Source organism: Pseudopodoces humilis, chromosome 5 (genome assembly GCF_049639895.1).
Source record: "Pseudopodoces humilis isolate 2021_Gansu_Grassland_sample_001 chromosome 5, ASM4963989v1, whole genome shotgun sequence".
In the NCBI taxonomy this organism is placed as follows: Eukaryota; Metazoa; Chordata; class Aves; order Passeriformes; family Paridae; genus Pseudopodoces; species Pseudopodoces humilis.
Window position 1 is genome coordinate 70,040,368 of NC_142204.1, and position 23,787 is coordinate 70,064,154.

At 50.3% G+C, this 23,787-nt stretch overlaps 1 protein-coding gene across 4 annotated transcripts in view; it reads right to left on the reverse strand.

The window, feature by feature from the left end:
- The window catches only part of PODXL (podocalyxin like), a 44,661-nt gene that overhangs the window by 4,479 nt on the left and 16,395 nt on the right, over positions 1-23,787 (reverse strand). For 2 of the 4 annotated variants that reach the window (XM_088055478.1, XM_014259728.2), the window contains exons 2-8: positions 11,201-12,043; positions 8,928-9,082; positions 8,361-8,426; positions 2,812-2,968; positions 1,934-1,995; positions 1,679-1,843; positions 288-344 (exon numbers count right to left, since the gene is read on the reverse strand). In XM_088055478.1, coding sequence (XP_087911604.1) covers positions 288-344; positions 1,679-1,843; positions 1,934-1,995; positions 2,812-2,968; positions 8,361-8,426; positions 8,928-9,082; positions 11,201-12,043 — 1,505 coding nt within the window. The remainder of the gene's footprint in view (positions 1-287; positions 345-1,678; positions 1,844-1,933; positions 1,996-2,811; positions 2,969-8,360; positions 8,427-8,927; positions 9,083-11,200; positions 12,044-23,787) is intronic. The other 2 variants (XM_088055480.1, XM_088055479.1) reach the window with 1 other exon arrangement.

Here is a 23,787-nt window from a genome sequence, read left to right on the forward strand (position 1 = left end):
AAAGGCGCTGCTGGGAGTCCCCTGTGTCACTCTTGGCAGGGTGGGGATTGTGGGATGCTCCAAAGCAGAGGACACACCTTGGGCTCTCCCAAGGGCTGCTTCCCTCTGGGATTGCTGCTCTCCCACCATGGCAAGGCACCCTCCAGCCATGCAGCGAGGGGAAAGGGGCTGTAAAGCTGGGCTTTAGTCCTGTTAAAAGCTACTGGGCCCTACCAAGCGCCGGAGGTGAGAGCCGGGGGTGTTACGGATGCGGCGCCCGCCCCTCCGATCCCTGTGTTGGAACTCACATTAAAGATCAGGGCCACATGTCCATCATCAAACCCGGGGACATCAGGGTGGATGTTCTGGGTATTTCCAAGATAAAACAACAGGGAGGGAGAGGGGGGGCGAGGAGGATTGGAGGGAAAAAAAAATAAAATAGAAAAAAAAAAACAAACTTTCAAGTCATTTTTGGAAACTAAACAGAAGAAGAACAAAAGAAACCACCCAAAAACAAAGCCAGGAAGGAGGAATGTGTTTGGTTTTTGGAAATGCCATCCCTTGCTTTAGTTTTGCTATTTTTCCCTATGCCTGGTGGGAATTTACCTCTGGAACATCCAAGTTGGACTAGTATCTATTCCTCTGCACCAGGTTATTTTAGGGAGACATGTTCCCATCGCTAAAAATACCCTATTCCTACGCATTTTCTGAACAACATGGGGCGTGTTATGTTGTTATCCGTCCCTGGTGGGATGTTTTTCACCCCAGCTAGGGAGGTTTCATGCAAGAGATGATGAAACCCTGGAAGATCCAAGGGGATCACCACAATGCAGGTCAAATATTTATTGAGGTCTTGCCTCTTCCCCTATTTCTTCCCAAAAAAATCAAACCTGATAAGTACAAACAAGTCTGACAGGGGCATTTGTTTGCTCTTCCTCCCTCCTGTGTTCACCTACCTTGCACTGCAAATATTTAAAACTTTATCCCTCATTTTCCCACGGGGCAGAGGTTGGGATTGCTGAGAAAGGATGAGCTGGTGCAGGGGAAAATGACTTCAAGTAGGAGTGAAATAGGTTTGCTTCTCTATCAGGGGGATGGTTTACCCTGATTGCATAATCTGATTTCATAATTATTTTCCTTTTCTGCTTCTTGTCCTAGAGCTAAATCTTCAGGATCAGCAGCTGGGACCACTGCAAACCTCAGTACCCCTTATGTGGGAATGGCCAGTCCTTGCTGGGGGATGCTACACTAAAATCACCTAGGATTGCTTCCTGAGATAAAAATCACATTATTTTCTCTTTCTGTGTTGGTTCTTCCTTAAATCCTGCTGCTGCTGCTACTCTGAAATTTGGCCCTGGCCCAGCTCTTGCAAAGGCTGAGCCTTGCAGTGTCAATGCCCCTCCTGCTGACACTCCTTCTTCCCTGCACTCAGCCTGGAGCTCCCTGGCACCCAACCCAACTCCACTACTTGTAAAAGTATTTCAAGAAAATGTTTGAGGGGTACAGCTTGTGTTTTGGAATGGAGTTTCAGACTGAGAAATCCTTTCTTCTCAAAATTTTGACCTGGGGTGGTGCCCACTGAGCAAGCCAGGATGTCTCCACCAGCAGAGACAGCAACACTGGTGATCCTCATCTCCTGAAGATGCCTCTGGAATGGAAAAGGTCTTGGGATACCTGTCCCACCCTCCTGTCACGTTACCTGGTCCTTCTTTTGGGAGAAGCGCTGGTGGCAGCCGTAGATGGCCGCGACGAGCAGCAGGGACCCGGCCAGGGTGATGATGGTGATGATCAGGGGGGTGCTGAACTCATCGTTGATGGTCACGTCCTCCACCATTTTGTCAGAGGTGATGTTGACGATGCCGAGCTGCCACAGGAGGGACAGGTCAGGCTGTGTGCCACCCACCATTGGGGGACACCCATGGGGCAGCTGTGCCATGACCAGGGACCCACTTACCTCCTCTAACTTGTCCTTCTTCTCCTTCAGCTCCTTGAGGACTTCTTCAGAGTCCAAGGGATCTGGGGGAAGAAAAAGGCTTCAGTGAGCACAAGGTGTGGAGGTGGGGACAGATTGTGCCATCATCCCCTGGTCATAGGGGTGACTCAGTTTCTGGAGGAGGTGGATGAAGATGTGTGGGGATGAAGCCAAGCCTTGTAGGGGCTTCACAGCCAGACACGGAGCCAGGATCCCTTCTGGAAGGGGGACAGCCCCAGAGACACCAGGCCCTACCAGCCATCTCCAGTGGGTGATTTACGAGCAAGCCCAGTGAGGGGCTGTACCTGGCTCCTCAAGGAGCAGTGCCCAGTGCTGGGTGCCTTCTCTGAGGTCAGATGTGGAGTCTGGATCACCCACCCAACCACTGCTCGGTGATGAGTAAGAGCAGGATGGAGCTCAGTCTTTCCTCCTCCTCATTCTAGGGCAGCAGGATGTCTCCACCTCCCAGGCACCCTGATCCTAAAGCAATGTTTGGGCACACCCAGGCTGAGCTGGGTATCCCAGCAGGGCTCTGACATGGGCAGGAAGCTCCTCTCTGTTTTCTTTGGGGAAGGATTTGAACTGGGCACCCAGTTTTAAGCACCTGTGAGGAATTCTTCCTCCTGGAGTCTGGTAAATGCCTTGACTCAGCATGGCAGAGGAATCTGGTGTATCCCTTGGGGCACAAAGCTCATTTCTGGGCTCACTGTAGCTCTCCCAAACCACTGGGATGGGGCAGCCGTGGGAACAGAGCCCTTTGGCCAAGCTCTAGTAGACCTGAGGGCTCTGCCAAGCCTCCACCTCCAGGGTCCCCAGTGCCACCCTGTCCCAGTGCAGCAGAAGGGTGGGATCATACTCACGGTGCAGGACCACCCACACGGCCCAGTGGTGGGAGCGGGGCTTGCAGGCCATCAGTGTCACCGTGCACCGGTCCCTGCTGGCGTCAAACATGTGCTGGGCCGTGGAGCAGAAACTCTCAAAGAAGGAGTTGTTTTTGCTGGCAGTCCTCCACTCATCCTGCAGTAACAGCGAGGGTCAGCACTGCTCCCCCATGCAGGGACTGCCCGGGAACATCCCACCCCATTGCCAGGGGTGCAGGGTGTCCCATCCTTATAGAATGACCGCTTTGAGACTGGATGTGCCTCTCTGTGCCATGGTTTGGTTGACAAGGTAGTGTTGGGTCATAGGTTGGACTCGGTGATCTCAGAGGTCTTTTCCAACCAAATGCATTCTGTGATCTTCCCTCATCCCTGTGCACTGCCCGGCTGCCGCCGGCCCTCCCAGGGAACAGGAAAAGTTTAAAAGTAGTTTCTTTACAAGAAGCCGAGCTCTTGGCTGCCGTTCCTCACCGGGGCCCTGCACCAGCCTTATCTGTGAGCTGCAGCTTTCGGTCTTCCAGGAATTGCAGGTCCCTGAGGGAAGTGGGGCGGGGGGGCTGGGGAGGCCAGGGGGCCACAGCAGGATCAGGGCAGGGCTGTGCAGCCCCACAGTTCCCCCACGGGCATCTCCAGCCTTTCCACCCCCTGTCCCCACCAACACAGGTCCCTGTCCTGCTTAAAACTTCCCCACAGCTCTGCAGGGAAGAGCAAGAGAGCGTGCCTTGCTTTTGGATAGAATCACAGAATGAATCAAAGGGTGGTTTGGGTTAGAAGGGACCCAAAACATCATCCAGTTCCACTCCCTGCCATGGGCAGGGACAACTTCCCTAAACCAGATCGCTCTAAGCCGTATCCAAACTGGCCTTCAACACTTCCAGGGATGGGAAAGCCACAGCTTCTCTGGGCAAACCGAAGCATCCCTGGAGAGGTGGGAGAGGGGTGGATGGAGCCCATGTTCCCTCTGTGGTGTTCCTGAGGCTTTTTGCTCAATGCTTTGTAGCATCTGGGAGCTCACTAAGGTAGAGGGGATCACCCTCCTGCCCACACAGATCCTGACGTGTGGATGTGGCACACAGGGACATGGGTTAGTGGTGGATTTGACAGTGCTGGGTTAATGGTTGAACCTGATGATCTTAGCAGGCTTTTCCAACCTAAATCATTCCATGATTCTGTGCACAGACCTGGTCCTCACAGGTGCTATATGAGAGGAGCTGTATATACAGTTCCTGTGTGCACGTCTTTCCTGTGCAGGTGATCCTGTGTAGAAGCCCTTAATCCCTGCTGAAATGAGGTGCCTGGCTGGGAAAGGCTCTGCTCCTGCCTGTACATCACCCAAACCTTCCCCTCCCATCCCAGCACCACCGGTGGCTGGCAGCCCCCTGCTTGCCGCATTGTAGGGATGGGAGCTGCCCAGCTCGGGGACGAACCTAATCTCACCCCATCTTATCTAAATATTTGGGAAGCAGCATTGGAGACAGGATGCACTTGCCGGGGCGGAAGGCTGGCCCCGGATACAGTGCGAGGGTGAGCTCAGCATGGTGGGGCCCTGGCTGTCCCTGGGAATGGCCACTGTCCCTCGCCTGTCCTTTCGCTTTGCAGCGGGGCAACTTCCCCGGGGCCCCTCTGCGGGGTTCTACCGTCCCTGGGAAAAGAGCTGGGTGGGAAATCGGCCCCAGCCCGAGGGCAGCATTCCCTGGAAAGCTGGTTCCCAGCAGGACAGGCAGGAGGGGGCTGTAGCTTGGTGGTGGCGGTGGTTTTATCACGTCTGGACGCTGGGTTGTGCTCCTACGCTTGGAATGTCCTGTGATTTGCCTGTCCCTGTCTGTGCAGCACTTTCTGCTTGGCAGGGGAAGGGAAAGCCTGTCTCCCTGCATCCTCCTTCCCCTGCTTTTGCCGCAGCTCTGCTTTCCCCCAGCCCTCAATAACCTGTTTCTTCCCCTGCCACCCCATGGTGGGGGGAGAGACCCCTATTTTGGATGGGGAGGGAAACGGGATCCGAGGCTAAAACTTCGCTGAGACCATCTCAGTGGTAGCTGGTGAGCAGTGCTTAAAGCCCTTCAGAGGGTGAGCTGGAGGGATTGGCCCTTTCCAGGGCTGGAGAGGGGCAGGGTGAGGCCGCTGGGCCGGCAGGGATGCCCCTGGCAGCTCCCCCTGCTCCGCCGCCGCTCGCATTCCTTGGCCGGAGTTGACAGGCGCTGCCGAGCAGCTCGGATCCGGTTCCCACACTGGCGGGGACCTAAAACCAACATCCCCGAATGAGGTAACAGCACTTGAGTCAACAAACCACCCCCGCCAGCTGCACGGGGTGAGGGGGCACCGCGACCCTGCTCGGTGAGGGAGTCCCTGTGTCTGCTCCGGGGACTGTCCTGTGTCCCCAGACCCGTGGGTGTCACACAGCAATTCCAGTGGGTTCGAGTGGACCTGCTGTGGTTTTTGCATCCCCCACTGCAGCAGGTTCTGGTACTCCCCAGCATCCACTGACCCAGCTCTTTGGGCACATCTGTGTCCAGGTGGGGGACACTGTGGAGGAGGAACCCCTGGGAGATGGACATGGGGTTGTGTGGCTGAATCACAGCTCAGGCTACACCAACCACTTCTGTCATCATCACTTCTTGCTTCACCTAACTCATTTTGGGGTTAGGATGAGGAGCATCCATCCATCCATCCATCCATCCATCCATCCATCCATCCATCCATCCCTTCCAAGACAGGGAAAACACAGCTGAAAATACATTTGTGAGCCAGACCTTGGAAGAAGTCATCCTATAGAATGTGAGACATTGAGCTAATAAGACTTATTAAAACACTCATTAAGATCCTACTGTAATCAAAGGAATGAGAAGGAGCAGGTGGGGGGACATGGACCAAACTGTTCAGCATTGTTTAAAGCATCACCTGAAGAGGAAAGATGCAGGGCACCAACCAGCCTCTGAAACACCTATAGTCCACCAAATGGTACCAGTTATATATTTGGCTTTTTTTGAAGGATTTATAATTTGAGTTCCTAGTTTTCTGGAGAAGCTGAGGTGTGGTGGGGTGAAAGGTCTGCAGTTCCTGGGTTCAGTCCCAGCTGTTTGCTGGGGTGCCCCCATCACTGGTGCTGCCCCACCAGCCCAGTGTGAATGGGGTGGGTGGCTCTGCAGTGTCCCCTGCCCTGTGTCATCCAGACACGTCCCCCACCACTGGTCCCCCCACACTGCCCTGGCTTCTTGCTGGATCTAAATTTTTAGTACAATGCCACCCTGACTCTGGCTTGTTCTCGGAGCAGGATCAGAGCTGTTTCTGGAACACTTCTTATAGCACACACTTTCCTGTTTTCCCACGGGTTGTGAAACGCAAAGGATTTTTTCACTTTGCTGTCAGGATTTGGCTACAGACGTGTTTACCGGGCCTACAAAGCAGGGAAACCAGATAGTGCCATTTCTCTGTTATCTGCTCAGCTTGGGAGGCACAAAATGGGCTGCAATATTCAGGAATAAAATGAGTGGAAAGTTAAGGGTGAGTGCAGGGGGGAGGCGCTTTGGCAGCCGAGGAGGGCGATGGGATGGGAGGATGGACCCTTGCAGCCCTGCAGCCTTTCTGTGGCTGTTTTGGGGTGTAATTGGCATTTTGTGCTAACAATGCTCTGGCTTGTTATTACACCCAAAAGAATCAAAGGGAAGCAGGGTGGGAGGCTCCCTGGCTTGCCAGCTTCAATGCTCCGTGGCCCTGGAGCAGGCCATGATGCCAAGATGTGGTGTCTGCCCATCCCTCAGCTCGCTGGTGCTGCCCAGCCTCACCATCCCTGCTTCCAAAGCCTCCCAGTACAACTCCACGGGAAGAACAGCAGCTCTGGAACATCACTGTGCCCAAAAGGAGGGGGGAATCTTTAAATACCATCACTGTCCTAAGTTTTTTTAGGCTCCAAAAATGGATTTTGTCAATTTGATTGAGTATTTTAATATATTCGATACAAAATTTGATGAGAAGCTTTTCCAGCATGAACCTGCAGCCATGTCCAGACATCAAATGGGGAAAGGGATCCTGTGGGGCTTTAAGGAAATAAGGTTCTCTCCTTGGAATGACCCTCAGTGTCCAGAGCAGCATCACTAAGGACATCACCTCTACTGCAGGTGTGTGGGCAAGGAACATTCACACCCCGCAGTAGCCGGACTAGGAAGGTGACAACAGACAGCAGTCAGGTGCTTTCCCTCCTCCAGGAGCACAGGGGATGATGCTGGGAGGTCCAAGCCCTTTCCAGGGCTGCCAGGCAGGGCCATCACCCAGGCACAGGGAATTTCAAGAGCTGCTGTGGTCAGTAGCTGTGTTCACAATGTGTCGAAGGGGTTTTATGAACACAGTGTGGCTTCACTTGGAGAGTCCCTTCTAGCTTGGCTGATTCTGTGATTCACTTAGGACAGGGAGTGACAGGACAAAGGGGAACAGTTTTAAATTAAAAGAGGAGAGATTTAGATTAGATATTAGGAAGAAATTATTTACTGTGAGGATGGTGAGACATCATGGAGCAGGATGTCCAGAGAAGCTGTGGCTGCCCCATCCCTGGACATGTCCAAGGCCAGGCTGGACAGAGCTTGGGGCAATCTGGTCTAGTGGAAGGTGTCCCTGCCCATGGCACAGGCTGTGAGAAGGTCCATGAAGTGCCAGTTTTCCACTGCTTACACTGCCAGAAGCCAGAACATTATCATGCCAAAACCCACCCCGAGCCCGACCTACAGTCGCTGTGTCAGGACCTCACCAGTCATTTACTGGTGGCTCTGCCTCATTATCACCAACTTAAAACTTCTTTCTATTTGGAACTCATCAGTATAGTGCATCTGCCCTATTGCAGGAAGTTCAGTTTCCACCAGAACCATTCTGAAGGCAGATATCCCTCAGGAACACCAGCAGGCAGTGCCCACCCACCAGAAAGGGTCTTGGTGTGTGGTCCTGGGCTGGGCTTGCCTGCCCCCAGCCTTCCCACCACATTTCACTGCTCCCTGGTCTTGTAGAGGGTCTGAAGCAAGCAAAATAAAGTATTTTTCCTCTCACTTTAGGGTTCTATGAGATCATTGAGGAGCACAGGGAGTCCTAAACTCCTCTGCTTCCCAGCTGCTCTGCAGTGGGATGCCACCCTACCCCAGTGTGAGGTACAAGATCTCACAAGTGCACAATAACTGTGGAGGAACATCTCATTTTTTTCTTGGGCTTTGGGACAAAATTCCAGCCCCTCAATTTAGGCGAAAAGCTTTCCTGCTAGCAGAAAGATTTACATTTTAAAAATTTCTATTATAAAATGGTCTTTCTGTAAGATCTGGGTGGGCTTAGCTGGTTTTCTACTTGGAGAAGACAACACTGTCCTCTTCTTCTCCTGCCACATCCCCCACTGGTGACACTGCTGAACATGGGTTTGCATTCACCAGTTTACATTGGTTGCATCTTTGATGAAATTCCCTTATTTCTGAGCATTTTCTCACATACTCAATCTTAAGGGTTAAAATCTGAACCTCCAACAGCTGTTAATTCTCCATGGAAGTCAAAAAGGTGGTACTTACACAGGTTCTGGGTTCTTTCAGCTGAATGGTGGGCCTGGTATGTTGCGCCTGGTCATCACAGATGAGCTGGAAAGGCAAAAGAAAAGCAACTCTCAGTGGTGGACAAAAGTTGGAAGGACAGTTGTCACCAATCCAACAGCCCATCATTTGTTTCTTCAATCATTTCATCATTCACAGCCTGACCCCCTCCAGGCTGTACCCTCCTTGGAGTTGTAGAGAGCCAGAAGGTCCCCCCTGAGACTCCTTTTCTCCAGCCTGAGCCCTCCCAGCTCCCTCAGCTGCTCCTGGTGCTTCAGGTCCCTCCCCTTTCACACTCCCCTTCACCTCCATCCTCATCGTCTCTTCTCTGGAAAGCTCCAGGAGAAATGGATGTGAGTAAATGACCTCTAAAGATACTTTCCAGCCCAAATAGTTCAGTGATTCTACAACCTGGAATTACTTTGCTGGCAGATCTTTCTCTCCCTGACACAGAAACAGTGAGAAGAACCACAGACTCCAGGTGTACGTGGGATGGCAGCTAAATTAACACCACTGAGAGGAGCCCACCTTCCCATTTGGTGCCATTACCTCATTTGGGTAAGAAATGTTGGGGTGCTGGTGGCCAGAACTGCAGCTCTCTGTCTGGTCCCCCGAGGCTGGAACTGGTGGCTGGGCACCGTCAGGGCTCTGGGAGGCACTGGTGGGTTTGGTTGGTGCAGATCCAGCATCGTGGGTACTCTGGTCTGGCTCCCCAATATGCACCAAAAAACAAGCAGAGAGACACTGACACAATATAGAGGATACAGCTGGCACAGCTCTGTTAGGGATCACCTCAAAATCAGTTTTCATCTCTAGCCCTGCCTTGAAGCTCATTGTGTCAAATGCTGCTTTAGATTGCTTCTTTAATTTTATATCTCTTTTAAATTAACTTTGATATGGAAAGGAGCTGATTACTAATTTTCTTTTCTGCTGCTGAAACTCATCAGAATGTTCTGGAGAGAGGAACCAAAGGCCATTGCATGGCTGCGTGTGGGTAGCTGGGTAATCACTTAGAAGTATGGGGTGACTTTATCTGGTTTCACTTTATCTGGGGTACCTTCCATGGAGGTTTCCTCAACAGACGCAGACCTGGCTACCCAGGATCTGCCACTCACCTCTGTTGGGAGGGGATGTAATGCCATAACCTCTGCTGACTGCACCTCCATGGAAACATTCCAGGATGACAAGCTTAGAAGTAGTGCCTGGTTCTACAGGAGACAGCCTGTGGTGTCCTTCCTGGTATTCCAGAAGGGCACAAGTCCCAGATCTACCAGCCTCATTCAGGTGTCTCTGAAAACTGAGGTCGCCTCTGAGGACTTGGTTAAGTTCTGTAGCATCTTAGAATTGTTTGTGCACTGGGAGTAGTGCAAGGAGCACAGCAGCCTCCTGCCTCCCCAGACCCCTTTGAAGACATGGATCTTCATCCCTGGCTTCCTAATTCATCCTTAAGTGGTGACAAAGAGAATTAAAATGCCACGGGATGCTCACAGCCTGTTTGCTCTCAGGACTCCTGCCTCTTCCACAGAAAAGATGAGGAATATTTCTCTCCCAGACACATTCTGAAGGCTCCAGGAGAGAATTAATTCCAAAGCCATCTGTTTCTCATGCATTCTGCCAGCTATTTATTAAATATAAAGGGTTTTTTAGACCTCTTCAGGCTTAATGCTTGAGGCCAAATTTGAATTAACATAATTTCATATATCATCCTCCAGTGGAGAGCAGTTCTGTGGAGCAGGAGGGGAAAGAAAAGAAAAAGAAACATCCTTCATGAAAATATCCATTTCACTTCGTTCCTGCCCATACATGAAAACATGATGTGGTGAAAGCCAGTGGAGATGGCCTTGCAATAAAACCTTGGCTCATTTAGTGATGCACTAGCTGGGGGGCTGAAGGGGATGGAGATGGTTTTTGAGTGGCTTCTGTATTCCAGGTAACTAGAAATCAGGTCAAGAAGAGCATTTTCCAGGGGAAGAGAATGAAGGGCTCCAGTGTGATCACAGCTTTAATTCAGAGCCAGATGTGAGCTGAACCCAAAATCCCAGCCAAGTCTGGAAGACTCCCTGGAGCCCTCACAGTCCCACAGGGTGATGATTTCCCTGTAAATGCTACCAGACAAAATTCCAGTTTGGGAGTTTGAACTGTGCTTCACCAGGACATCTAGGAACTAACACAACAGTAAAACTCCAGAGGTCAGAGAAAACACCTTACTGGTGTTCAGCAAAGTCCTAAACAGCACGTGGACACTCCTAATGGTGCTTAGACAGCAGTCAGCAGCCAAAGCCCTCCCGCAGCTGATGAACGTCCTACCAAAGTCAGACTCCTCAGGGGTTGTAAACTCAGAGTTGAGCCACAAAATCTCCTTAGTCATCTAAAGCTCATTTTCTGTGCATGCCCAGACAGCCTTCCCTAAGCTGTCAGCTGCACCAGGGATCTTCCAGGGGCAGCATTCCGGGGGCTGTCACACTGATTCCCCAGCTCTCCCGCCTCCGTCCCCAACCCATCGCCGCTGCTCCCGTTTGCCGTCACTGAAGATCGAGTCACTGCAGTTGATGGTGCTTCAGGCACCATTTGGTCCATTCAGAAGCCAATGCCTGCACTTTGCCAGCTGATTCATTTCTTGAATTTCACTGACTGCATTGACTCGACCTCCACCAAGGACAACAGGGACCTAAACATGTGCTTGTCACGCAGACAGCTGCCCTGGAAATCCTAAAATGAGACAAGGTGGTGACAGCCCATAATGGCAGGAGTTTAGGGCAGCCAGAGGAAAACACAAAAAGGCTTCCCCAGCACAAGAAACCAAGGTTCCTGTCTTCTGTTACCTGCCCCAGGAGTTGTCGTGGCGGCTGTGTCTGGGACCGTGTCTTTGCTGCCATTTTGCAATGTTGGGGTGGTGGCGAGGGACGGGGATCCAGTCAGAGGGGTAACAGAAGTGCCAGCGCTTCCAGAACTGGTGGAAGGGGTTGGTCCCTGGACTGGAGAACTGGAAGAAGAAGGAGGCTGCTTGGTGTCACACGGGGAAGGAGAGACAGGACAGTCCTTGGAGCTTTGGGAAGGGTCAGTCCTCGGCACTGTGGTGCTCACAGTGGTGTTAGGCAAATGACCCAATGGCTGGTTTCCCTGAGGCTGTGTGCTGGGAGAGGATGTGCCAACAGCCCCTACAGCTCCCGGAGGACTGGTTGCATTAGTGACAAGATCTGCAGCAGCGGTGGTCTCCGAGCTTCCTGAAGTGGCTGTAGCACCACTGGGCTGCTGGGAAGCAGTGGGCTGTGCAGCAGGGGTGGTTGTGGGGATGGTGGTGCTCTGTGAGGGGCTGTCCTGCCCTGACGTGTGGGACAGGGTCATGGTGGTAGGCGATGCTGTCCCCGATGTTGCGACCGCTGTGCTCGGTGACGGTGCAGAGGGGGACAATGACTCTAACAGGTTGGTAGTGGTGGGGCTGCTTTGAGCAGTGGTGGAATCTGCCACAGCTGGCTGAGTGGCTGCTTCCTTAGTCTTAGTGGTGGTGGCGGTGGTGATTTGGTCTGTGGTAGGTGATAATGCAGCAGTGGTTGGTGAGGTCTCTGCAGCGCTTGCAGGTGTGGCCACTGCGGTGGTTGCTGTGGTCATGGTGGACGGGCTTGTTCCTGGGCTTGCAGAATCTGCATTTTCCTGAGAGTTGACACCTGGGAAAAGTAAAAATGCCAAGGTAAACGCTGAACTAAAGAATCTGCCTTTGGTTTCCCCTCAGAACATGTATTTGTAGAAGTAAACACTGGCATAAGCCACAAGTCATTCACTCAGGGCTTGCCTCATGCTCTCCAAAGTCATATCAAATTCCACGTTCTGGTCCCATTGTGTCCAGCAGGAAGTAGAGCAGAGGAGTTCAAGAGGAACCTCCAAATATAATCAAACTCACAGGACTTCAGAGCGAGAGCAGGAGGACAAGACCTGCTGGGTCTCAGGACAGCATGGGAAGTCTCCCTCAGATGGGAGGTCCACCAGCTTCCATGCACAGCCTGCAAGTTGTCCCCAAAATAAAGTAGATCCAGCCCTTGTAAAGGGACAGCCGAGGGATGCACTGACTGCAATTGTCCAGCCCTGTTATGAGTGTCTCCCACATCTCTGAAGGGATAAGGTGACACACAATCACAGAATCATCAAGGCTGGAAAAGACCTCCAAGGTCATTAAGCCTAAACAATTATCTCACATTATCACATGCAAAGATATCTGTGTTTGGTTTCTGAAGAATACTTTAAATTTTCAAATTTTGAAGCTGTTCTTCAGTGGGAGATGCAGCTGAAGGACAACTCAGCTGACAAGGGAGAACTCTCCCACAGCAGAGAGCTCTGCAATGTGCTGAAATGCCAAAATGGGGTATTTTCACTGCTAAACCAATACAAAAACCTGGCTCTATTCTTGTGTTTGTTCCACTGTCTATCCAGTGTTTGTAATCACTGCAGGAGCTCCATCAGTGGCCACAATTTCCTCACATGGTGACCACCAGTTCTGGGCTCTTGCTCAAATTCACCCCTGGAAAGATTGACCAATTTTTCACTTTTCAGAAAACATGGGCTGAGCCACTTTATCCATGGATCCCTCCGGGGTCAAGGCAACGACCTGATCTGGGGAGAAGGTTCTTCCATTTGGGGACTGTGCAGAAGAACTGCTATAATTTTTTTTCCCCATGAAGCACTCATACATTACTTCCAACCCTCCAAAACAGGAGTCACACATCCAAGGATTGATTTTTAGCCTAATGCTGCTCTCCAGAGATCTGCTTTGCTTCTCTGTGCTGGCACACAGGCAGAGTATCTTCTCTTATACAGCCTGTCTGTTGACATTGATTGTGCATCAAAGATCTGATGAAGCTCAAGTTTCTGGTGGGAAAATTTAGCTCCTCCATGTCAGGATCTGGCTTGAGAAGGACTCAGGAGGTGGGATTTGGGATGGGGAGGCTGCAACAAGTTTGAGTTCCTGTGGGAACTGCCTGGGGACAGAGTGGGTTTGGAGGAGGCAGAGGAGCTACAGCTGGGCCTTGCATAGGCATCCAAACAGGGAATGGATTGGAATGGAATGGAATGGAATGGAATAGAATAGAATAGAATAGAATAGAATAGAATAGAATAGAATAGAATAGAATAGAATAGAATAGAATAGAATAGAATAGAATAGAATAGAATAGAATAGAATAGAAGATAGAGGATAGAGAATATTTCAGTTGGAATGGACCTACACTGATCAGGTCATACATCTGCCTGACCATTTCAGGGGAATCACAGTACCACAGACTGATTTGCATTGGAAAGGACCTCAAAGATCATCTCATTCCAACCCCTCCTGTCATGGGCAGGGACACCTTCCACTATCCCAGGTCCAAGTCCCATCCAAGTCCCTTGAATGTTTCCAAACATGGGGCAACCACAGCTTCTCTAAGCAACCTGTTTCAGGGCCTCACCGCCCTCCCAGCCAAGAATTTCTTCCTAATGTCCCATCTAACCCTGCTCTCTGTCACTTTAAAGCCATGACCCCTTGTCGTGTCACTCCATGCCTTTGTGAAAGTTCAGATCTCCTCCCAAAACATGGTTTCCCCACCAGCCACCAGGAGCAGCCACTCTTGGAAACACAATCAAGATGTGAGTGTAACTGAAAGTAACAGCATGAATTATTTTAGGAAACACTTGGCTTGTGAGAAAACATTTCCATTACATCTGCAGGAAAAGGGCTTTTGTGGAGATAAATCATATTTCCTATAGGCTGAACACTGTCTGTGGGATAAGAAGAGGTAAAGAAGTAAAACACCATCACAAGGTCCTGACAGGAAAGCGCCAGGTGCTGAAGATAGGAGGGAGTTTTGATCTATCACCTCCTTAGCTGTGTTATCAATCTGTGTGGCTTGAATTGTCAGCGATGGTTGCACCAAGCTGGGGAGAGACCAGGCATCCAGTGAGCCACAGAACGGGTCTGTCCCATAAATAGGGTGTGAAAATTTGACAGGGGGCCTGACAACAAAAGAAGTACAAAAAATGTCCCCAAAGGTAGAAACAATACAACAGAGACATAAAAAAAGAAAGGGTTAGAAGGAAGGAAGGAGGAAATCCCCCACTGCTCTTGTTTCCTCTTCATGCCCCAGCCTCATCCCAGAGGGGCAGAAATTAAAGGCTCCAAGGAGAGGTCAAAAAGACAATTCAATTCAACTCGGTCCAAGGGAAGGGGACAGGACCATGCTTTGGCTCTAGGCCAGTCTTGGTGGCCAGCTGGGATCACCCTGTGATCCAAGGAACCAGGATCCCCGGCCCAGTACTTCTCTGTCCCACCCTGGGGAGATACAGATAGGATGTTACCACTTTTAGTAAAAAACTGAGGGCAGAAGTCCAAAGGAAGGGGCTGTTCTGCTGATGGAGAGATCTGGTGAGATCCTCCAGGCTTGTCCTGGCTGGGGTGGTAGCAGGGTCTTTTTTGGGGCACACAGAGTGACACAGCCCCAAAAAGAAATTACTTTTTTCATTTCTTTGAGAAGGGAGAAGAATCAAGACTCAAGTTGGTGCCCAAAAATCTCATTAGTATTTTATCTTTCTGTATCTCTGCACCCACTCCTAGTGTTCCTCTTCACTAAGGTCAAGAGATGTTAAAAAATCCATTTATTCTTCCTCATTATGCAAGGATCAGTGATTTAAGTAGGATCAAGCATCACGAGCTGGACCTGCACCACACCACTGGAGAGGAGCTGTGGGTACAGCTGGGAGAGATCCCTTCCCACAGAGGAGCAACAATATTCATCCCCACACCCCTCCTGCAGGCTTTTGGGCACCTTTCTGTCAGCAAAATTTACCTTTTCTATCCTGCTGCATTAAATGAAACTGTTTTCTCAGCACAAGGTGCTGCTGCAGTCACGGGGCTCAATACCTTCCTGCAGTTTTATTGCTCTGAGCTTAATGTTGTTTGTCCAGGGACTCTGTCTCACTGCAGCTTTGGGAAAAAATGCATTTCATTTAGAAAAATTACATATTTTTTTTGATGTCTTGCAGGATCACCACCCACAAAAGACCTGTCTTAGGCAAACCCATTGCAAACTTAACTCCAAAGCAGAAACAACTGCAGAACAAGCACCACAGTCCCAGGAGTCACTGTTTTCCTTCCACATGTACTGTACCTCTTTCAAATGCCAGAAAATGTTTTTTTTTAATCTCTTCCTCCCTTGCTGGCCACCTGTGCCAAATTTCAGTGGTAGACCCAGGGGTAATGACTGGTAACAAGCCCCTGTTTGCCTGGGCTGGGGGCCAGTATTGCCTGACAACTATCCCCAACACAAGAAACGAAAAGGATCTGGCTGAAGGAGGAGAAAACCTCTGTTAAGAACAGCCAGACAGGACAGGATTATGTCTGGGGCCTGTTTCAGCATGAAAATCACTCACAAAAGATACAGTAAGTCCTTTTGTGGGGAACAAGTGATCCCTTCACGCCGTGAGCCCCGGAGATAAAAGGATTTAAGACATCAGTGAGAGAGGAGGAGGAGGATGGAGGAGAGAACCTCCAAGTTATCACTCCCCTTACCCAGAGGAGACCCTTCCCTAAAGAAAGCCCACTTGAATTTCAACCAGAGTCCCTCAACCTGTTTTCCAGAAGTCAGAAAAAAACCATCTGCCCCTGACTTTCCTGGCTGCATTTTGGCACGCCAAGAACTCTTTTTTGCTTTCACTTTTCTGGACCATCACCAATTCTACATTTGAGGGAAGATGAGAGCAATTTAGCAGCTACCAGGGGTATTTTGACAGCACTCAGCAGCACTGAGACTAAAGGTTGGTCTGCTCTTCTCTTCCTGCATGCATCCCTCAGAAGACCCAAACCTCTGGTGCTGGGTGTGGGGTGGATCTGTGGGAGGAGGGCGCGAGCCCGCCACGCATCCGCGAGCTCGGCGGCCAAACAGGAGGAAATGAGTCCGCTGCAAAAACATGATTTCATGTCCGGATACGTGTATCCCATGACCGGGCCTGCGATACAGTGTGTGTGGGATGGGGACAGCCAGGATGGGAGACAACTTTCCCTTATTGCTAATTACCCAGATGGCCCATTTGGGAGGCTGGAAGTGCCCCTGTGGGCTCTCATGGATGGGGATGGTGTGAGAGGTCTCTGGTCTAGGGCTGGTGGGATGTGAAAAGTCACCCAAAATGTAAAAGGAAAGGTGAGCTGCTTTGTGCCAGCACAGCTCCTCACAACTGCAGTTACAGACACAGCTTTGAGCTGCTGTGCACCACCTCCAACCACAGACTCGTGGAACCACAGAAAGGTTTGGGCTGAATGAGACCTTAAAGACCCTCTAGTCCAACACTGCCATGGGCAGGGACACCTTCCACTCTCCCAGGATGCTCCAACCCTTGGCCTTGAACACTTCCAGGGATGGAGTAGACACAGCTTCTCTAAGGGATTCACCACCGTCACAGGGAGATATTTCCTACTAATATCTAATCTAATTTCTAACTGATATCTAATCTGAAGTGTCTCCCAGTTTAGCCATGCCACGGCGTGATGCTCTGTAACCTCAGTGCAGTGAGTACGTGGAATTTTGCAGGTTGGGGAAGGCCCTCAGAGGAGAAGCATTTTGGAAAGGTCAAGGCTTGGAGCGCAAAAAGAGAACCAAACAGGCTCAAAATGCAAAGTGAAAGGACATGTCCCGTCCATCCTCCCACAGCCCACCCAAAGCCAGCGATTAATTCCCTCTCCACGCAGCTCCTCTGATTAATTCCCTGCCCAACAGCTTCCTGCTTCCTATTTTGGTAACGCCTCCCCCTGCCTCCCCCCCATCCACCTTGTTGAAACAGCTCAGATATTGGCTGAAATTCTATTAATAGTGAGAAAAGGAAACTCAAAAGAATAACTTAGGAAATGGTGGGTGACACACCCCACGCCGGCGGGCTGAGCCCGGCTTGGAGCCTTATACCAGGCAGCTCCTGCTCCTCCCAAGGCGGGATGAGAAAGCTAAGCAGCCTGAGCAAGTCAGGGAAGGGGAAGGGATGTGAGCCAGGCCCTGAGGAAGTTCCTATTTTCCTCCCCTTTTTTTGCAGCCTTTCCTGATTGAACAGGAGCAGCGGGTTGAGTTCATCAAAGGCAAAGCAGGGGCTGAGGCTCTGGGGGTGGCCCTTTGTAGGGGACAGCATTTGCCAAAGTGACTGAGGAAGCTCTTGGACTTTCTTTGCATTGCAAGAAGCTCCTGGGAGCAAGGAGGGTTTTATCCACCCTCTGCAATGTGGCCATGTCTGAGGTGCAGGAGAGCCCAGTCACTGCAGAGGACAGGAAATCTGCCACCTCCTTTTGAAACTGGGAAAGGGATCAGATTGGAAGAATATCACAGAGCAGTGTTATTTATCCTGGAATTAAGCTGGGCTATCAGAGCAAGTGCTTGCTTCACAGGGTTTTTAATTTTGCCTCTGCAGAGGCTTTCCCTTCCATCGGCCTGGGGATAGATGGGATCCAAACTTCCTGAGCTGCCTGAGGAGATTTTAGTGAGGGATGTGGTACAAGGATGGTTTACACACCACCCTGGCACTCTCCATGTCTGAAGATGCTTTCCTAATGAGCATTACCCAGCCTCTTCCCTGCCAGCCTCACCATCAGCTTTATGAAATGGCTTCACCCAGGCCAAAGATCAATTTGGCTTCCTGGGTTAGAGAATGGGGAAAGGTCCAACAGCAGCTGCCAGAGCATTCGCCTCTAATCCATCAGTCCAATCACCCAGTGCAGACATATCCTCTCCAAACCCCTGCCAGAATAAAAACTGCTGCAGAACCATTTTGATAGAATTGCTCTGCAAAATGTTAAAGACGAGACCTAATGCCTGCATCTAATTAGTGCTTTAATAACACTTGGGGAGGGGTTGCATCAAAGAAGTGTGGGCAGGTCAGGGGAGGGGATTCTTGACTGTGAGGGGGGTGAAACCCTGGCACAGGGTGCCCAGAGAAGCTGTGGCTGCCCCTGGATCCCTGGAAGTATCCCAGGCCAGATTGGATGGGTCTTGGAGCAGCCTGGGATAGTGGAAGCTGTCCGTGCCCATGGCAGAGGTGTTAGAACAAGGTGATCTTTAAGGTTCTTTCTAAACCAAACCATCCTATAGTTCTATGAAATGAGTGTGTCTGGACTCTGATTTAAAGCCACTGGGTTTATTGCCAGCAGGGAACCTCCTTTTCCCCACTGTGAAAAGACTCTATTGAAAAAACTCTTGAAATTTAGATTGTGTGTGGAAGTGACAGTGAGAGCAAGGCAATAATGCTGACAAGTGCCCTCTTTGCTGTCAAATTGAAGGAATCTGCAGCCACAGCCTCTGCCCTGGAAACCCTTCCCAATAAACCCTTTCTGCCTGGATGTGGAGCAGGGCAGGGGGAGGAAATGGATGTGCTTCAAGCTCCAAGCAGTTTTGCCTCCTCTCCAGACAGAGAGGAGCATCCGGGGCCTCCTACTCCACTGCCAGCCTGGAGACACCCCTCTGCAGGAGATCTGGGACATATCCTCACAGCATTTTAGCATCATCTTGAGGACTCTAAGTCTGCAGCATTTTGCAGTGAGTCACATCCCTACAGTAGCCAAAAGGCCATTCTGCTTCCAGAAGTGGGAAAAAATCAAGTTTTCCCTATTTTTACCAAGTACAAGCAACCCTGAATCCCAATGAGCAGACCTCACATGAGCTTTGGCTGCTCTGTTCTCTCTGTTAGATCTGCCTGGCTTTATTTTATTCACACAACAGCCTTTAAACCTCCTTGGTTTCAACCAAGAAACCCACCTGCAGACTGATACACTTTTCCTGCCAGGACTGCAACACATGTCCCCAGAACCCAGGTTTTGATGAACCAGCATTTTCTGACTATAAACTTGCTTCATTAACAAATTCCCCATCAGCTCTTTCTGTAAGTGTTCGAGCCAGCTCAGCTCATCTGCTGTTTCATTTGGAAGTACGACAAATATTAAAAATAATCATCCCAAGGCACACCTCCCCACACTCCTCTTTCCCTGCAGCCCTGACTTGTCTCCTCTTCACCCCCTTGGTCCCTCTAAACACCACATTTGGGGAGAGAGAAACGGGTTAATTTGCTGCACTAATTAATGACCAGACAGTGGATTTGAGGGAGCAGGAATATCTCAGCGTTCCTCACTCCCACCTTCACAAAAGCACTGTCACACAAAGCTTGGACCTCTTCTGAATTTCTCCTCCGAGTCTGGGGTTTGCCAGAAATTTGTGATCAGTGGCATTTTTCACTCAAGTGGACCCAGCTGGTCCATCCCAGGCTGTTCTGCATCCCAGGACCAACTCCAGCCAGAGGTGAGGAATGCCAGCAGTGGGAAGTCCAGCCTCTCTTATGGATAAACATAGGACATCCTATTTAGGATTGTCTCCATGACTCTTCTCATGGAAAACATGTGGCTATCTAAAAAGTGGTGGGGTGCAGAAAGAGACAGGAAGACCACTGTGGAAAACGAAGGCTCCAAAATCCTTCACAAGAGGTTGTCAAGGAGTCAACACAAACACACCTGCCCACCTCTATCCACGCAACCCACAGGCATTTTTCACCACTAAGCCTGGAAATAATCCTCTTTCCATCAGGAGAAAGAGGATATTTCCATCCAATCCATGATGGGATTTTTAAGGGACCTGGCTCCAGCCCTGCACCCTTTCCAGGCTGCAGAATGAGGATCTCTGCACACCTCAGTGTGTAGGAAATGGCACCGGAGCTGCTGGAGCGGAAACGTGGGAAGCACGAGCCAAAAATGCCTCATGTCCCAGCCTGACCAGGCCCTCCAAAACACAGAGTGGTCCCATGCTCCTGTCCTCTCCTGAATTCTTTATACCACTGGAGTGGAGCTATCCATGATGACCTTACTGCTTTGAAGGAGGATTTGTGGGCTGATCACGAGAGCATCAATCACCCATCGCTGAAGGACACAGTGTCTGGTACATTTAGCCCTGAGACCCCTCTATTTCTGCAAAAGCCACACAGGACTTTGGAAGAAACTCAAGGTTTACATGGAGTGATGGGCCAGAAAATCTCTCTGGATCAAGGTAAAGAGCAGGTGCTTTTGTCCCAAAGCAGTGGTTGTGAGTTGACAACACTGAAAACCACAGGAAAGCTGTAAGAATATGGAACTTTGTTATACCCTGAATATCTGTTATACACTGAATTTTCTTCAATGCTGTAAGTCTTTAAGACAGTCTTTCAGGGTTTTTTTCTGTGATCATGAGCACTTTAAAAGCCTTTTTTTTTTTTTAAGAAAAGGCAAATAGGTCAAAAGTCTAGATTTTTCTGAATTTGGACAGGAATCTCAGGTCCATGAGAAGAACCTAAAGACTGGGGCTGCCAGATTGGGAATTCCACCTTGATCACATGAGGATCCCACCTATCTTCCCCATTTCTCCCTGGGATGGAAGAAGCGTTGGAGAAACCTCACCACCTCTCTCCAGGGTTGGGGCTGAGCCATGAGTTGATTTCAGCACTAAGGAGCTGTGGAGCTGTGGGCAAAGTGGTGGGAAGGAGACCTTTGGAGAAGCCAACCCTATGAACTGCTTGGCCAAAGCATCAGCTTTGCTCTTGAGGGCTGAACTGTCACATCCCAGCAGCCCCTCCTGGGGACCTGACCTCCTTTCTCCAGCCCTGCCTCTCACCAGCATCTGGGGACACACAGATTTATTCACTAAGACAGACAATAAGTTCCTCCCTGTGCTTTTCACCCCAGAAAGATGAATCATCCCTTGCTGGCTTTTCCTGGAGGACTTCAGACAGCTTGGGAAGGAGTGAGGACGTGAGCCCGCGAGACAGGAACTGATATTTATACAGCCTGACGGCTTGTCTACACAGGGGTACTCAGAAAAAATTAATCTAAAATTAAAAGGAGGTATGATTTCAGAGTGGATTAGTCAAAGTGCACGCAACCCACCAGGTGGCCACTCCTGTTCAGCTTTAAATCAGTCTTTACTTAATATAGCCCAAATTAAGTAAGTTAAATCAAATCAAAGTCTCCTCAGCTTTTAAACCTGATGAGGGGGAGCTGATGCACTTTAGGAAAGTTAATTCAGGAGAAACTTGGTGATGGTCCCCACAAAACAAGCTCTTAGATGTTGCACTGACCAAACAGGGATGGGGCACACCTTCCTCCCCAGTTGAGGTTGGCCTTTCCTAATTCCTGGGCATGGAAAACTCTGACTGATGTCAGATTTGATGCCACATCGTAGAATCATAGATTAGTTTGGGTTGGAACAGATGTTTAAAATCTTGTCCAACTCCCCTTCAATGAGCAGGGACATCTTCAACTAGATCAGGTTTCTCAGAGTCCTGTCCAACTTGGTTTTGAACATATCCACAGCTTCACTGGACAAAATGTGCCAGCATCTCAACAAAATCTAAATTGAACCTTGTTCAGTTTAAAACCATCATCCCTCATCCTATTGCAATAGACCCTGTTAAAAAGTTTGTCCCTATCTTTCTTTTAAGCCACCTTAACTACAGAAAGGCCCCAATCAGGTCTCTCTGGAACTCAGTTTTTCTCTTTTTTTTTCCATGGAGAAAGGCAGGACCATGAGAAGGCAGTGGAGAGAGCACCCTACAAGTTTTTGGGTGGCATGGGGGATGAAATTCCTCGCCTTGCTCTCCTCTCCAGCTGGCTGGGTCCACATTTGGGTTCATGCTGAGCAAGGCAGGGATGGAGCTGGCCCTGAGCTACTCATCCTGCCAGCTGAACCTCTGCCAGCTGGCCAGCACCGGGGAAGAGTTGTCACATCCAATGTCACTCAAGTTGGGTGCTGTGCATCAGCGACGTGTCTAGACTTTATCCATGGGCAATGAGGGCTGCAAGGATCTCATGGAGCAGAGCTCCTGTGGGTTGGTTGTGCAGCCAAAACTCCCCTCACTTTTTGTGAGTGTCACTCTAATTTTTGCAGTGAGGAAGAGGAAGGGAGGAAATATTCCCTTTCTTGTGGAGGGGGCTCTTCCTAAAGGAAAAGGATCAACCCCAAGCACAAGGACAGACTACTGGCTTCTCTGGGACCTCAGCCTGACAAAGCCAGACCACAGAGAGGCATTAAAGCTGGTATTAGCAGCAGGGAACTAATGCCCAAACTTGTGCCATCAAAACCAAGGATGCCATCCTCAGCTGGAGGCTGAAGCTGCAGGCCCAGCACACAGGAGGTCCAAGCCACAGCCCTAAGGGGCAGAAAACAAGAGGAGAGACCCTAAACCCAAAAGAATAAGGAGACCTCGGTTTGGTGACAGGCTGCCCTGGTACAAGGGAAAATATGGAGACGGGTGAGTGGGAGGTCAGTTTGTGCTGGCACACCGCGCTGCTGTGGTGCTGCAACACCTTGTCCCTGCTTCTTGCACCTCCCTTTCCTCTCCACTCCCCTGAACACTTACAGCAACAATCACCCTCAGACAACAGCCCCTGCCTGCTCCTGTCAGCACTGCTGGTTGTGTGGGGAGGTTGCCAGTCCCCTGGGGCTGTGCTCAGTGCAGGGCTCGGACATTGCCTGCCTATCCCAGGACAGAACGGACCAGCAGAAAAGAGATGGTGGGGACACGATAAGGCCCAGAGCCTCACCCTCCTTTGTGCACCCAGAACCTCTGATGAGTCACAAATCAGCCCAAATTTACGCCCTCCAGCCAGCAAATTTTCTTTTAACCTTTTAGGGGTCCTGAGTCTCGTTGTCTTCCCCAGCCCATCTCACACACCACTCACCACCGGGCCAGGGTGAGCCCAAAGAGAATGACTGAAATATCTTGAACTGGATAATCCTTGTGGGTCCCTTCCATCTGGAGATACTCTGTGATTCTGAGATCTTTGGTTTATTGACACTCTAAGGTGATGTGAAAGATATAGGTGATGCCAAGTGACATAGAAGCCCCCTCTGAGAGGCACTGGTGACCCCCTCAAACATGCCAGCTATCCCAAGTAAAATTTTGAGTGATTCCTGGTTAAATATCATCCCCAGTTCTGTCTGCTTTGCTTCTCTTTCAGGCTGTGCTGGAGACAGATTCCTCTGCAGGCACACCTGGGACACCTGCAAATCATCACTGACAAAAAAGCTTCCACCTCACACCCCTCATCCCAAGATTTTTGCCAAAGATGGATGTCAGGATCCATCCCTCCACCACGATCAGTCCCCCATGACCTTGGCTAGCTGGGGTTACCGAGCCAGCAGCCCGGAGATTTCCTGTCAATGCCGTGAGGAGAGCTCCACATTTCCTTGGGATCCTTTGTGTGTCGGTGCTATTTTGGGTCCCACCTTATTTATTTTTTTTTCCCTCCAGTTCCACACCCACACCTCCCTCAGGGTGGGGTCTTCCCAGATAATTGGGAAGCTCTATATATACACATGTGCCTGCTTGAGCATCTACATATATTTATATAGTGGAGCCTTCGGGCATGGACTGGACACGCTGGACTTGGCAGGAG